Here is a 15,999-nt window from a genome sequence, read left to right on the forward strand (position 1 = left end):
CTACAGAAATACCAGCACAAGCAAATGAACATAGATATATGTACAAAGATGCTTAACTCAAAGTTGGCAACTGCAAAAAACAAAAACACTCCAAGTATTCAAAAGGAGGGGAACAGATAAATCTACAATGGAATAAGATGCAGCCTTTAAGGATAACAAGTATAGATAAGATGAAATAAAAATGTCTTCAATATATGCCTTTATTTTATTGTGAAATACGATACCCCACAGGGAATAGCATAAAACATAAATGTAGAGTTTAATGAATTATAATACTGCCATAGCAAGAATTAGAACATTATCTGCAACAAATAATTCCCCAAATACTCCATCCTGATCCCAATTCCTTTCACCCTATAGATAACCACTATACCTATTTCCAGGGTAAACATTCCTTGCTTTTATTTAGTTTTAGCACTGAAATGTGCATATCTCAACACATGTTTTCTTTTTCCTTTTCTTGAATTTTATAGAAATAGTATAAGAAGATATATTTTTGAGTTTGATTTACTAAATATTATATTTTAAAGACTTAATGTTGCTGTGTGTCACTGTAGTTTGTTCATTTTACTACATGATGATGTCACTTTTTTAAAACTCATTTTACTGATTTTTTTCCAGGTTGTATCCATTTTGGGGCCATTATGGATGATTGTTTATTCTTGTACATGCATCCTCATGTACATAAGCATGTATTTATGTTACATAAGCATGTATTTATGTTGGGTTAACATTACTTTCAATTTTATTAGATAATGCTGAAGTGTTCTCCAATGAAACTGTACGAGTTTTCACTCCCACTACCAATGTAGGAGTTCCCATTGCTCTATATGCTTGACAACTTTAGTATCATCTGATTTTAAATTTCAGCCAATCTGGAGATTATGTGGGGGTATCTTGTGTTTTGTTTTGTTTTGTTTTTGAGACAGAGTGGCGCGATCTCGGCTCACTGCAGCCTCCGCCTCCTGGGTTCAAGCGATTCTCTGCCTCAGCCTCCCAGGTAGCTGGGATTACAGGCACCCACCACCATCCCAGCTAATTTTTTGTATTTTCAGTAGAGACGGGGTTTCACCATCTTGGCCAGACTGGTCTTGAACTCCTGACCTCGTAATCCACCTGCCTCGGCCTCCCAAAGTGCTGGGATTACAGGCGTGAGCCACCGCGCCCGGCCCCCTTGTTGTGGTTTTAACTTGGGATTCCTTGATAAGGCTGAGAACCTCTTTAAATGTATACAGCCATTTGGTTATATTCTTTTGGGAAGTGCCTATTAAGTCTCTGCCCATTTTTCTATTGGGCTTTGTCTTTCTCAATTTGTCAGGATGCTTGAAATATTCTGGTATAATTTCTTTGTTGGTTTATATAGCTTGACTTTTTCCACTTTCAGTAGTGTCTTTTGACAAACAGAAGTTATTAATATTCATAAACATTATCACCTTTTTCTTCTTTATAATTAGTGCTTTTTCTATTTGATTTAATAATTACTTCTTTATCCTCAGGTCATGAAGATGCTATAATATATTCTAAAAGTGGTATTATTACTATTTGGTGTTTTACATGTAGGTCTACAATTTAGATGGAATTCATTTTTATGTAAATTGTTAAGAAATAATCCATTTCCACTTTATTTTTCCATATGGATCTCCAGATGAGCCAGGATCATTTATTGAAAAGACCTTAATTTCCCCACCACTCTGCAGTGTCAATTTTATCGTAAGTAAAATGTACATATATGCACAGGTCTGTTTCTGGACTCTTTATTCTGTTCCATTGGTCTATTTCTAACACTAATACCACTTTGTCTCAATTAATATAGCTTTACAAAGGGCCTTAATAGCTGACAGAGCAAGTCCTCCTAAATTAGGTTTCTGAAAGAGTTTTTGGCTATCCTAATATATACAAATATATAGATAGCTAGAAAGAGAGAGAGAAAGACAGACAGACAGACAGGGTCTTGCTCTGTCACCCAGGCTGAAGTGCAGGGGTGTGATCACAGCTCACTGCAATCTAGAATTCCTGGTTCAAGTTATCCTCCCTGCTTCGGTCTCCCAAGTAGCTGGGACCACAGGCATGTGCCACCATGCCCAGCTAATTTTCAAATTTTTTGTTGAGATGGGGCTCATCATGTTGCCCAGGCTTCACAAGATTTTTAAAACTGGAATTACATTGAATCTATAAAGGAATTTAGGGTAAAAGTTAACACCATACAAACCAGTTTTCCAACTCCAGAAACATAGTACATATCTACTTTAGATTATTCTTAAATTTCTCCTAATAAAGCTTTATAGTTTACTTTTTAGATGTTTTACACATCTTTTAAAAGATTTACTCCTAGGTTATTATATTTTGTTATTGTAAACAGTATCTCAAAAGATTTGCTTTCAGTTTATTGTTGATCTATAGAAATGCAATTAGGTTTTGTTTACGGATCTTGTTATCTAGCAACTTGCTAAACTCAATGCCTGTAAAGTTTTTACTGGATTTTCTAAATGATCACATCACTTGTAAAGTTTCTAATTTTCTAATCCTTACATATTTTCTTGTATTGATTGAGACCTTACTGTATTGATTACTGTATTGATTGAAACCTCCAATACAATGTGGAACAGCAAGGATAATAATGGACATCCTAGCCTTGGTCCTCATCTAAAAGGGAAAGCTTTTCACTATTACATATATTTTTCGATGGGTTTTTGTAGATATCACTAATCAGAGTAAACAAATTCTTTTCTATTGTTGTTTTGCTAAGAGTTCTTATGAATAGTTGTTAAATTTTATTAAATGTCATTTTTGCTCAATTGAGATGATTTTAAGATTTTTCTCCTTTAGTTCATTAATGGTAAACTATTCTAATATTAAATCTACTTTGCATTTTGTGTTATAAACCCAACTTTAGTCATAATGTATTATTCCATTTGCTAATATTCCGTTTAGGATTTCTGGAACTATATTAATGAGTAATACTCCCTGTAATTGTCCTTTCATGATGTGTCATTGCTAGGTGGTATAAAAGTAGCTGATGTGTGTAGTCTCTTTTACTGAAAAAATTTTGTAATTTGAAAATGTATCTCCCTTCTTTTTTTTTGACAGGGTTTCATTTTTGTCACTCAAGCTGGAGTGCAGTGGCACAATCTTGGCTGAGACTGTAGCCTTGACCTCCTGGGCTCCAGTGATCCACCCACCTCAGCCTCCTGAGCAGCTGGGACTACAGGCATGAGCCACCACACCCTTGTATAATTCTCTACCCTCAGGGCCTGGAATCTGTAATATGATGGATAGCCACTCCACTGATTAGGTTACATTATATGGCCAAGGTGATGTACAGTCACTATCATGATTACAGTTGTGTTATACTGGATTACATCATAGCCAAAAAAATTAGTACTGAAGAGTTGGGCACTGCTATAAAGACACCTTAAAATATGTAAGAAGCTTTGGAATTAGGTAACTGGTAGACGCTGGAAGAGTGTGGAGGGTTCAGAAGAAGACAGGAAGATGAGGGAAAATTTGGAACTCCCTAGAGACCAGTTAAATGGTTGTGACCAAAATACTGATAGTGATATAAACAGTGAAGTCCAGGCTGAAGAGGTCTCAGATGGAGATGAGGAACTTATTGGGTACTGGAGCAAAGGTTACTTTTGTTATGCATTAGCAAAGAAACTGGTGGCCTTCTGCCCCTGTCCTAGGGATCTATGGAATTTTGAACTTGAGCGTGATGATTTAGTGTATCTGGCAGAAGAAATCTCTAAGCATCAAAGTAATCAACATGTAGCCTGGTTGCTTCTAACAACCTATGCTCATATGCATGAGCAAAGACATGACGTAAAACTGGAACTTATATTTAAAGGGGAAATGGACAGTAAAAGCTTGAAAAATTTGCAGCCTGGCCATGTGGTAGAAGAGAAGAGCCCATTTTCAGGGGAGGAATTCAAGCAGGTTGCAGAAATTTGCATAAGTAAAAAGGTGCCAAGTACTGACAGCCAAGATACTAGGGAAATGGCCTTGCAGGCATTTCTGAGAACTTGGCAGCAGCCCCTCCCATCACAGGCCTGTAAGCCCAAGAAAACAAAATGGTTCTGAGGGCCAGGCCCAGGGCCTGCTGCCCCATGCAGCCTCAGGACACTGCTCTCTGTGTCCCAGCTGTCTAACTCCAGCCATGGCTCAAAGGGACCCAGGTACAGCTTAGGCTGCTGCTTCAGACAGTACAAGCTGAAAGCCTTAAATACATGATGTTAAGCCTGTGGGTACACAGTGCAAGAGCTGAGGCTTGGGAGCCTCTGCCTAGATTTCAGAGAATGTATGGAAAAGCCTGGATGTCCAGGCAGAAGCCTAATGCAGGGCCAGAGCCCTCATGGAGAACCTCTACTAGGGCAGTGCAGAGGACAAATGTGGGGTTGGAGCCGCCACAAAGAATCCCCACTGGGGCACTACCTAGTGGAGCTGTAAGAAGAGGGCCACCATCTACAGACTCTAGAATGGTAGAGCAACCAAGAGCTTGCACCCTGCACCTGAAAAAACTGCCAGCACTCAACAACAGCCCAAGAGAACAGCACATGGGCTGACCTCTGAAAGGCCCACAGGAATGGACTGCCCAAGGCCTTGGGAGCCCACCTCTCACATCAGTGTGTCCTGGATGTAGGAAATGGAGTCAAAGGAGATTATTTTGGAGCCTTACGATTTAGTTCTTCTCCTGTTTGCCCCGAGAACACTTGCTGGCGAAGCTTGCAGTTTCAGCATTTACCCCAAGATAACTTTGCCACAAAACATCTCATTTTTATTATTATTTTCACATTGCTCTAGTATATCAACTTTGAAAACAAAAGACATCATTCTATTTATAGCATTCTGTTTTTAGTAGTGGTATTTCCACTTACAAAATATAGTAATTCTCGATTGCTAAAAATGTCAAATCCTAGAAAACACAGCATTCCTATGTGTGATGTTAACGTCATTCTGGAACAGTTGTTGGCCAAAGATTCGTTTGATGAATTCAATTTTTCTGAAATAGATAATTCTGATGATTCAGATGATTCTGATGTTAATTCTATTTAGAAATAACTCCAAGAACAGTTTTTATATTTTGTTTTCACAATGAAAATCAGTCAGATTTGCTTCAGCCTCAAAGAGTATGTTTATGTAAAATTAAAAGCACTGGCAGCGAGCTGCACTTTTTCTTTTCTAAATGGGAAAAGGGCTAATGGCTGCTCTGCTGGGTTTCAGACTTGTATGGGGCCTGTAGCCCCTTTCTTTTGGCTAATTTCTCCCTTTTGGAATGGGAGTATTTACCCAATGCCTATAGTTTCTTTCTTTTTTTTTTTCTTGAGGCGGAGTCTCGCTCTGTCTCCCAGGCTGGAGTGCAGTGGTGCGATCTTGGCTCACCGCAAGCTCCGCTTCCCGGGTTCATGCCATTCTCCTGCCTCAGCCTCTCAAGTAGCTGGGACTACAGCTGCGCGCCACCACACGTGGCTAATTTTTTGTATTTTTAGTAGAGACGGGGTTTCACTGTGTTAGCCAGGATGGTCTTGATCTCCTGACCTCGTGATCTGCCCACCTCGGCCTCCCAAAGTGCTGGGATTACAGCCCAATGCCTATACTTTCATTGTAAATTGGAAGTAACTAACTTGTGTTTGACTTTACAGGCTCATAGGCAAAAGGGACTAGCCTTCTCTAAGATGATACTTCGGGCTTTGGACTTTTGAGTTAATACTGGAATGAGTCAAGACTTCAAGGACTGTTGGGAAGGCATGACTGTATTTTGAAATGTGAGAACAACATGAGATTTGGAAGGGGCCAACGGTGGAATGATATGGTTTGGATCTGTATCCCTGCCCAAATCTCATGTCAAATTATAATCCCTAATGTGGGAAATGGAGCCTGGTGGGAGGTGACTGGATCATGGGGGCAGTTTCTCATGGTTTAACACCATGCAACCTTGGCCCTGTCATCAGGATAGTGAGTTCTCATGAGATCTGGTTGTTTAAAAGTGTGTAGCATCTCCCCCACCCAAGTCCTGCTCCTGCCTGCATGTAAGAAGCCTGATCTTGTTTTGCCTTCTGTCATGAATAAAAGCTGCCCGAGACTTCCCCAGAAGCAGATGTTGCCATGCTTCCTGTATAGCCTGCAGAACTACAAGCCAATTAAACCTCTTTTCTTTATAAATTACCCAGTCTCAGGTATTTCTTTGTAGCAATGCAAGAATGAACTAATACATCCAACCAGAGTAAGATTCTCTCACTGGCTTTGAAAAAGTAAGTGCCAAGTAGTGAGGGGGCCATGGCAATGGGACATAACAGTGCCTCTAGAAGCTAGGAGTGACTCCTTGCCAACAGCAAGCCAAAAAACAGGGATCTCAGTCCTACCACTGCAAGAAACTGAATCCAGCTGACAACCTGAACAAGTTTGAAAGAGGACTCTGAGCTCCAGATGCGAATGTGGTCTGGCTGATATGTTTGTTTTGGCCCTGAGCAGAGAACCAGCTGCACTCTCCCTAGACTTCTGATGCATAGAAACTGAAATAGGCTGGGAGTGGTGGCTCACACCTGTAATCCCAGCACTTTGGGAGGTCAAGGCAGGCGGACTGCCTGAACTCAGGAGTTTGAGACCAAGATGAGCAACACAGCGAAACACTGTCTCTACAAAAACAAAACAAAACAAAAAATTAGCCAGGTGTGGTGACACGCAGTTGTAGTTCCAGCTACTCGGGGGGCTGAGGTAGGAGGATTGCTTGAACCCAGGAGGTTGAGGCTGCAGTGAGCTGTGATCATGCCACTGCACACTCCAGCCTGGGTGACAAAATGAGACCCTGTCTCAACAGAGAAAGAGAGAGAGAGAGAGAGAAGGCTGGGGGGCAGGGTAAATGAATGCTGTTTTCACTTGCCAAGTTTGTGGTAACTTTTTACACAGCAACAAATAAATAATATGCTAACATTAAAACATCAAGTTTGAGTAAAACAAGTGATATGAAAGAACTAGTGAAGAAGACTGCTCTAGAAGAATCCAGAATTAAAACTAAACACATGTGTTTTAATGGCTCAGAACAGGAAGAACAGCACGGGTGGCAGAGCTTAATCTGAGGAGATAAGAAGGGCATGTTCAAGAGAATGTCATGTTTGTAGTTTTGTAAAGACAAAGAAGGATATTAACATTTATTAGGCGTCTTCCATTTGTTGTATTGGATATTTTCACATTTCACAGTGATGAAAAAGCTGTTATTTTTCTTCCAATATAACAAAGAATTACACATCCTTTAAAAGTCCAAATACATATTTTTAAAGCAAAATTATATTAAAGCCAAGAGTATGGAAAATTCTTATTAAATTTGTACCATCAACTCTTCAGTAAGTATATGTAAAAGTTAATGTGTTAAGTACAAGTACATATATATCTTTTTATATATATTACTATTATAAAATATTTTCAATTAAGGTATGACAAGATTAGTGTTTTTATACAGTAAGCTCAGAGCTTTAGAAAGCCTAGTAATTCTATTATTTACATGATGAAATTTTGTTTTGAGGATACATCCACAAGCCTAGTTCCCAAATGCTTTCCTCATCTAACCTATTCAATGACCCCAAATGTAAAGTCCTTGATGGCACACATAGACTGGTGAACTTTATTTTATTGGGCGACCAAGTCTCACTCTGTCGCCAGGCTGGAGTGCAGTGGCGCAATCTCAGCTCACTGCAACCTCTGCCTCTGGGTTCAAGTGATTCCCCTGCCTCAGCCTCCCGAGTAGCTGGGACTACAGGCACGCACCACCATGCCTGGCTTTTTTTTTTTTTTTTTTTTTTTAAGTAGAGACAGGGTTTCACCATGTTGACCAGGACAGTCTTGATCTCCTGACCTGGTGATCTGCCTGCCTCAGCCTCCCAAAATGCTGGGATTACAGGTGTGGGCCACGGCGCCTGGCCAGACTGGAGAACTTTCAACATGAAAATAAACCTGCTGTCGGGCCGGGCGTGGTGGCTCACGCCTGTAATCCCAGCACTTTGGGAAGCTGAGGTGGGCGGATCACGAGGTCAGGAGATCGAAATCATCCTGGGTAACACGGTGAAACCCTGTCTCCACTAAAAATACAAAAAATTAGCCAGGCGTGGTGGCAGGCAGGCGCCTGTAGTCCCAGCTACTCGGGAGGCTGAGGCAGGAAAATGGCATGAACCCGGGAGGCGGAGCTTGCAGTGAACCGAGACCGCGCCACTGCACTCCAGCCTGGGCGAGAGTGAGACTCCATCTCAAAAAAAAAACAACAACCAAAAAAAAAAAAAAAAAGAGAGAAGAAAAGAAAAGAAACCTGGTGTCCTGCTTACATTCTGCATAAACAAAAAGTACTTTTACAGAACATCACTTCCATCAACTTGGAAGTTGCCTAGAGTTTTTTGTTTTTGTTTTGTTTGTTTGCAAACTGGAGAGCTTATAATAGGAATATTTTCCTTGAACTTTTTACTGAAGTATAACATACATGCAGAAAAGTGTACAGGCTGGGCGTGGTAGCTCATGCCTGTAATCCCAGCCCTTTGGGAGGCCAAGATGGGAGGGCTGCTTGGGGTCAGGAGTTTAAGACCAGTTTGGGCAAGATAGCAAGACCCCATCTTTACAAAAAAATAATTTTAAACATTAGCCAGGCGTAGTCGTGTGCACCTATAGTCCCAGCTACTCAGAAGGCTGAGAGGCGGGAGAATCACTTGAGCCAAGGGGTTTGAGGTTACAATGAGCTATGATCAGTTGGGCCATTGCACTCCACCCTGGTTGACAGAGAAAGACCTTGTCTCAAGAAAAAAAGAAAAAGAAAGAAAAAAGAGCAGTGTACAAATAACATATGTACAGGTCAATAAGTTTTCACAAATGTAATTCATGCCAGTAACCAGCATCTGAATCAGAAAACACCACCACCACAGAACATTACCAGCAGCCAGAGGCCTCTCTTATGTATCCTTGGCAGTCATTACCCACATAAGGATAATCACTATCCTGATTTCCATCCCCCTAGATCAGTTTGAACTCTATATAAATGGAATCACCCAGTGAGTATTCTTTTGAGACTTTTCATGCTCAACATACATTTGTGAGGTTCATGCATTCTGTCACATGAAGCAGTGGTTTGTTCTTTTTCATCACTGTATAGAATTCCATTTTATAAGCAAACTACAATTTATTCATTCTACTGCTGATGAGCATTTGGGTAGTTTCAAATTTTTAGCTGTTATAAATAGTGCTTTTATAAGCATTTTTGTACAGGTCTTCTGATGAACCTAGGTATACATTTCTATTGGGTACATAAATAGGAGTGTAATTGCTGGGTCACTGAGCATTGTTCAGGTTTAGGAGATACTGTCAAATAGCTGTTCAAAGTAACTGTACAAGTTTACACTCTCATCAATATGGTATGAAAACTATTTTTGTTCCAGACACTTATCAACATTTGGTATTTTCTTTTTTCTCATTTTAGACATTTTGATGGGTATGTAATCCTATTTTGGTTTAAATTTGCATTTCCCTGATGACTAACAATAGCTGCACACCTTGTTATATACTAAATGGTCATCTGGATTACCTCTTTTGTAAAATGAGCATTCCAGTCTTGCTTTTTTCTTACTGATGTGTAGGAGCCTGTTATATATTATGATCAAACGTTAAAATTTAAAAATTTATTTTTTCAGACTATCAGAGAAAATGTAACATAAGCAACATCTGAACTAAATCTGAAGAGCCTTAAAACAGTTTCTATTCTCCCGTAACACAGGTTTGATAGGGGGAAAGAGAAACAAAAATTCTACCTTTAAGTATTTAATTCAAGAACAAAGTAAAATGAAAACGGGTTTATAATTTCTGACACTGGGAGAATTTCTACTGGGAAGCTGTCATAAATCACAGCACTTTACAGCAATAGTCACACCCTTCAAGCTCATTATTTCTTGATAATTAAAATTTCACTGTCAAATACATTTTGCAATTTGTTCACAATAAGATAGCTTCTGAGAAAAACAGGTAAATCATTGTTTGGATATTCCTTTTAAAAAAGACCAGATGAAAGCCTGCCTTCTGGTTTTAAATACACTTCCATTAAAAAAACCAAACAAAACCAAAATAAAGCAGTATCATCAAGTGTTGACCTAAACAGTTCTATTGAGGCACTGGGGACAAACAGCTATACTTCCACTAGACTTCTACCTTTTATATTACAATAAATTTCCTCTGCCTAGTACATTTTGATCTTGCGTAAGCTAAAAAAGGTTTACAAGGGAGACTAGTTTTCATTCCTTGCAATGACAGCAGTAACTCCTAGGGTTTCTTCTTCATACTACATTTTTGGTTAATAAAAATGGTCTATACCATTTCTCAGAGATGAGAAGAGAATGGTAAGGGCTTTAATTGATTTTAAAAAGCTACTTTAAAAAATTATCTTTAAAAGTTGATCATCAATCATTTTCCAAGTGCTGTTTTTTTATAGGGGAAGGAAATAAATAAAACTAAACATACTAAAAGCATATTTCAAAATTTCAGCAATTATACCCCGGCAAGTAAATGATGCTACTCATATAATAGCATATTTATTGTTTCAGGAAACTACAGTGACATTTCACTGGACTTCAGGTGGAGGAAAAATGCTTCAAGGAAAATATCAGGATGTATATAGCGATTTCTTTTCTTTCTTTCTTTTTTTTTTTTTTAAAGATACAAGGTTTTGTTCTGTCACCCAGGCTGGAGTACAGTGATGTGACCATAGCTCACTGCAGTCTTGATTCCTGGGCTCAAGCAATCCTCTTACCTCAGCCTTCTGAGTAGCTGGGACTAGAGGTGCATGCCACCATGCCTGGCTGATTTTTAAATTTTCTGTAGAGGGGAGGTCTCACTATGTTGCCAGGCCTGGCCTCAAGCAATCCTCCTGATTCAGCCTCCCAAAGTGTTGAGATTACAAGTATGAGCCACTGAACCTGGCTGATGTAGCAAATTATATGAAAGATAAAATATTTTAATTAATAAAAAAATTCCTTAAATTTCAGCTGTACAATAGAGATTCATAAATAAAGCAGGCCAAATACTGTGTGATGCAATTCCTCTACCACATGTTGAAAGCATTTAAATAATCTATTTCCCCTTTGTTTGAGTGATTAGTTTCCCATACTTTGAAAAAATGCTGATAAATATTCTATAATCATACTGGACACACTCTTCGAAATGAGCTCTTGGTACACAGGAGATGATTATCCTTCCCTGTTAATAGACTTATCACATCTTCCCTTATCCTTTGACTGAACAAACTCAATTCTATGTACTCACACAAGCTAGATTTTTGGTGGCTCTTCTTGCACACTCATTTTGACAAATCACTTCTCTTTTTTATTTCATTTCACTTATTTACCTGAAACTTCATATTCCAGGTATTCCTGGAAAGAAGAGTGATTGAAGTAGGGACCCAGACATCTTACCTTCTCCGATCTGACTCGAGAGGCACACACAACCCACCTGAAGTATTTTAGCAAAAAAGTTACAAACCAGAATCTTAAAACGGAAAGAATACCCATTTTACTAATCTTCATATAAACTAAAGGTAGTATTTATGAATAGTTACACAACAGTGCTGTTATAACATTTTTCAAAGGTACTCTGTAATCTTTGGAATTGGATTCAGGACATCAGTTAGCAACTTGTCTAACAGGCTAGCTATCCTAGGCAACACCTGATCCTGAACGACACCTGCTTTATTCCAGCAGCTCAAGTTGCTTACTTTCCAAGATCTGACATTAGAAAGAGCAAGCAGAACCAGGTATCTTTTCTTCTTCAAAGAATAGGGCTGCACAAACCTAACCTACTTTTTCAAGGTGCTTTTCAGCAACTCATTTACTCAAAAAATATTGCAAACCTGAGAATGACAGAAATGTGGAGCTCTATAGAGTCATATTATTAACAGGATCTCCTCAAGGGTTCCCTCTTTATGTGCTTGAGTTAATAGTATTTCCAATTCAGCTTAACGACACAGTTTGAGTAGGGGCAAGGAGGGTACCAGAGAGGACAAAGGCCTTCATCTGAATTTTAATCGCTGACTCAGTAAGTCTCTCTTACTTGTCAAGTATGTACAAACAAAGTATTCTGAGTGGCATTGCTTAAGGCTTCCAAACACAAGCTGAGATCATACCCACAATTAAATGTGGAATTTTGATAGATGGAATTCCCATCAGCACTTAAAAATAACCCCGGCTAAGAGAGAATTCATATCGCTGAGTCATGACTCATTTTCTTGAATCATTGTCCACTAAGAACAACAGGACAAAAATTTTTGCTTCTGATTCTGCACGTAAGAATCAGTTATTTTAAGAAAGTTTATGCAACTCAAATACAAGAATCCGGTGAACCTTATTTCACAGTACAATAGTCACCTCCTTCTCACTACAACTGATAAACAGGGAACTGAAAACAAGAATGACCATGAACAACCACTAGGGAGCGTGAAACAACAGAAGAGAACAAAAAGAGTCTGTAACAAACACTTTTCCTCTTTAGAGACTGCTGAAGGTCAAGACTGGAGCAGAAGGGGAAACACAATCATGTTGTCTATATAAAAGGATTCTCAGAGTCTTTGGTGGATAACTGGGTAACTTTCATGAGTAAAGAATTAATTTGACAGCTCAGAACAATTTATAAGTCCAGCTTCAAGTCCCTGCTCCTGGCCCCTATCTTTTGCCTTCATTTTTCTTTGAAGATGTTTCTTTCTTGGGGATTTAAATGGGATACATAACATAGAATTATGCCCAAGAGGTAGAAAGAAATTGCAACAGCAAAGAAAGCAGTTCCTTTCAATGAGTCAAAAGTTTTGATCAACTATAGCCAAATATTTTTCAGAAAATGTTGTCATTATATAGCAGAGCTCTTTACCTTCTTTGAAAATTTAATATATAAACAATATTTACATATAGATTGTTCATGGGAAAAAATTTTAAAACAGTATCACGGAGAAAATTATGAATAGTGAAAATAGGTCTGCCTTCAAGAAAACACTGGTCAAAAGAAAATTATTTCACATACATATGAGAGTTTCTTTTTCATGCCACTCATTTCACTTTACCCATTCTATTCCCATTTAAAATTTGTCTTCTTTTAAGGTGGTGGGTATCCCAAGTATACTGATTTGATCTTTCCAAATTGTGTAAACATATTAAATTATCAAATGAATCCCACAACTATCTACATGTATTATACACCAATAAAAACTTGTTTAAAAATAAAATTTGTCTTTAGCCACAAAGTGGGCACCTGTTTATTGCTTTTTTTCTAACACAGAAAGTATGAACCTGCATAATCTGACATTTGTTTTCAGAATTAAAAAAGAAGTGTGTTTCCTTTGAGTATTTTCTCTTTGTAGTGCATGGTAGTGAGTTTTATCATGATTAGCTTGGTTAATAAAATAGTTTCTTTTAACTTAGGTCAGTAAAATATCAGCAATAGATTGATGACTACTGATCACTTCTGGCATCAGAAAATATACTCAGGCCAAAGGCCCACTTTACTCTCTATTCTATCATATAATATACACACACGACATAATATACATAGATATATCATGGCGGTCCTTTCACATATTAAAAGCAGGATAAAAGCTCAGAGAAGAATCTAAGCTTTGTGTAATACAACATGAATACTGTTAAGTTGGAAAGAGCATTATGTCCTCATTCTCACAGCCATCAGTCCTCTTAAAAACAGTGCTTAAATAATGGATTCTCCAGTAAGACAGACAGTCTCTTCTTTCCTACTGGATGGAGAATTCACTTGGTAATTTGGTTTCCGATATAGCCGAGAGGAGTAATGAAACTATTCCTTATAACTTACTGCCCATTCCACACAGACTTGTAAATCAGTACTACACTTACAAAGACCCAGCCAAAAACTGGAAAGAGCAGGTCAGGCTTTAATACAAAAGGACAACATCCCTTTACTGTGCTTATAGCCAAATCAAGCTAACTTGTTCCCAGGAGTTGTAAAGAGCCATGACAGATTCTGTTGACAGTGGCTATCTTTACTATTTAGCTCACCAGAATAGTGTGGCCTCTCATCCCCACAATGGTCTCCAGAAAAATGGAAAGGGAAGCAACTTTTTTAGGGACTAAATAAAAATGTATGAAGACAGATGTTCACTGTCTGTTGTGGCTCTCAAGATCCTTCACTTAAATTATCTGCTAACACATAATTCATGAGGTGAAGTAACAGAGGATCCTTATAAGCAGAGAGAAACAGAAATGGACCTTGGATAAAGAAGCAATTGGTCAAAATAGCTGGATAATTTAAAATATTATACTTTTGAATAAACATAAGAAAGGCAGTGAATACAATTTGCTTTCAGTAAAATAGATACATTACAAAAATAGATATTTGCATACAGAAAAAAGTTTACTAACATATTTATACAGAAAATTGATGTCCTAAAGTCTTTCAAAAACTTAAAAGCAGCGTACAAACTATAGTAATTTTCCTTCACTGAAAGCCACTTTTTCCTCTTGATAAATATTTTGTTACATGTTTTTGGCTTTGGTCAAGAGCATGTATCAATAGTGATTTGATGACATCCATTTCTCAATACCTCCTCTCCATAAGATTTCAATCTAGGTTTATGATGTACTTGGTCTATTTAGGCAATAATTCATAGTAATTGGGGCTAGCAGATGTGGTATAGATAAAATATAAGCCTATATATAATTGGTTCTATGAAAAACACGTTAAACTGAGAATAAGGAGATCTGGGTTTTCATTTCAATTCTTTTCCTAATTCTGACCTTGGGCAAGTACCTTAGACCACAAAATTTTCATTGAAAATGGAGAGACTAGACTATAGATAATCTCCAAGTCTCTTTCAGATTTAACTTTCAATAAGTCAATAAACTTTCTTACTTGTCATCTTGGCAGAGGATATTAAAAGCCTACCTTGGGCAAAAATAACAAGCAAAGTTCTCATTTGAATGCTCTTACTGCTGCTGTCTATGGATCAAACCTGTTAAACTTTTGAATGACACAGATTGATTATGTGTTACTGAGATTTAAGCGAGGCTGTTAACATCTTCTTGATGGTCAATATATTCTGTCTCACTCAGAGAGAAATGAGCTTTACCTGTACCCAGGTATCTTTATATTTCATAAAGAATTTTAGGAAAGATCCAGAATAAGGATCCATTTCATATTATTAACAGAACAAGTACATGTTGCAGTGTTAATATTTTGCTATGGTCATTATTTTTAATTTATCTGAGTTTCTTAGATGGCTATTCTTGTGCTGGATTTTGTACTGGAATGCTAACAGACAGCTTCCACACAGTATTTCTGTGAACTCACAGCAATAAAAACCAACCTATTTTTTTAAAGCCAATAATCATAAAGGTAAATAGTCACTGCATTTGTGTAATTTTTAAAAAGCCACATTCCCCTTAAATACGTGACTTTTCATTTCGGTCTCAGACTCTACAAACTCTTACCTGGGGTCTGCATCCTGTGAAGTTTCTGGGTGTGCTAACATGATCTTTCCGGCACGCCAGTCAGAAACTCAAAACACTTTGTATACTGTACTCGCCTGTGCTCGCTCTCCTTCTCTCTCCCTTTTTGCTCTCACTTCGTGCCTCAGACAGTTTGGAATGCAGAAAAGCCAGAGCCAATGCCAGTTAAACTCAATCCTCGCCCCAACCCCGCCCCCAATCCCGTTCTTTTGCTAGAGAGCACTAAACAATAGCCACCCTTCCTTACTCACTCTCTGGGCTTTCTTTCACAGCACTGGGTAAAGGCAGTCTACTTCAGAAGAAGCAATGTGATTTACCAAGCTAAGTATTTCATTTTTTCTATCACAAAGGATGGGAGGGTGGATGTGTGAATCTGTGCACTTTAAGAAGTGATTTTTTCAAAAGCAGTCTAAAGTAAAACTAAGTTCAGAGATTCTTATTTTGAATGTTTTATTATGTTGAATTTAAATATAAACTCTTCAGAGTATAAAAACCAGGCAAATCTTACAGTTGACGCAGAGATAGA

General features: G+C 38.2%; 1 protein-coding gene across 7 annotated transcripts in view; it reads right to left on the reverse strand.

Annotated features, from left to right (window-relative positions):
- RASAL2 (RAS protein activator like 2) overlaps positions 1-15,999 on the reverse strand; it is a 388,281-nt gene that overhangs the window by 123,925 nt on the left and 248,357 nt on the right. Inside the window, exon 1 of one of the 7 annotated variants that reach the window (XM_054524759.2) lies at positions 15,456-15,677. The exons of 5 other annotated variants lie outside the window; for them this stretch is intronic. In XM_054524759.2, coding sequence (XP_054380734.1) covers positions 15,456-15,468 — 13 coding nt within the window. In that variant the 5' untranslated portion in view covers positions 15,469-15,677. Of the gene's footprint in view, positions 1-15,455; positions 15,678-15,999 lie in introns of those variants that run through there. One more of the 7 variants, XM_063716904.1, reaches the window with a different exon arrangement.

The sequence above is a fragment of the Pongo abelii genome, chromosome 1 (assembly GCF_028885655.2).
Source record: "Pongo abelii isolate AG06213 chromosome 1, NHGRI_mPonAbe1-v2.0_pri, whole genome shotgun sequence".
Taxonomy (NCBI): Eukaryota; Metazoa; Chordata; class Mammalia; order Primates; family Hominidae; genus Pongo; species Pongo abelii.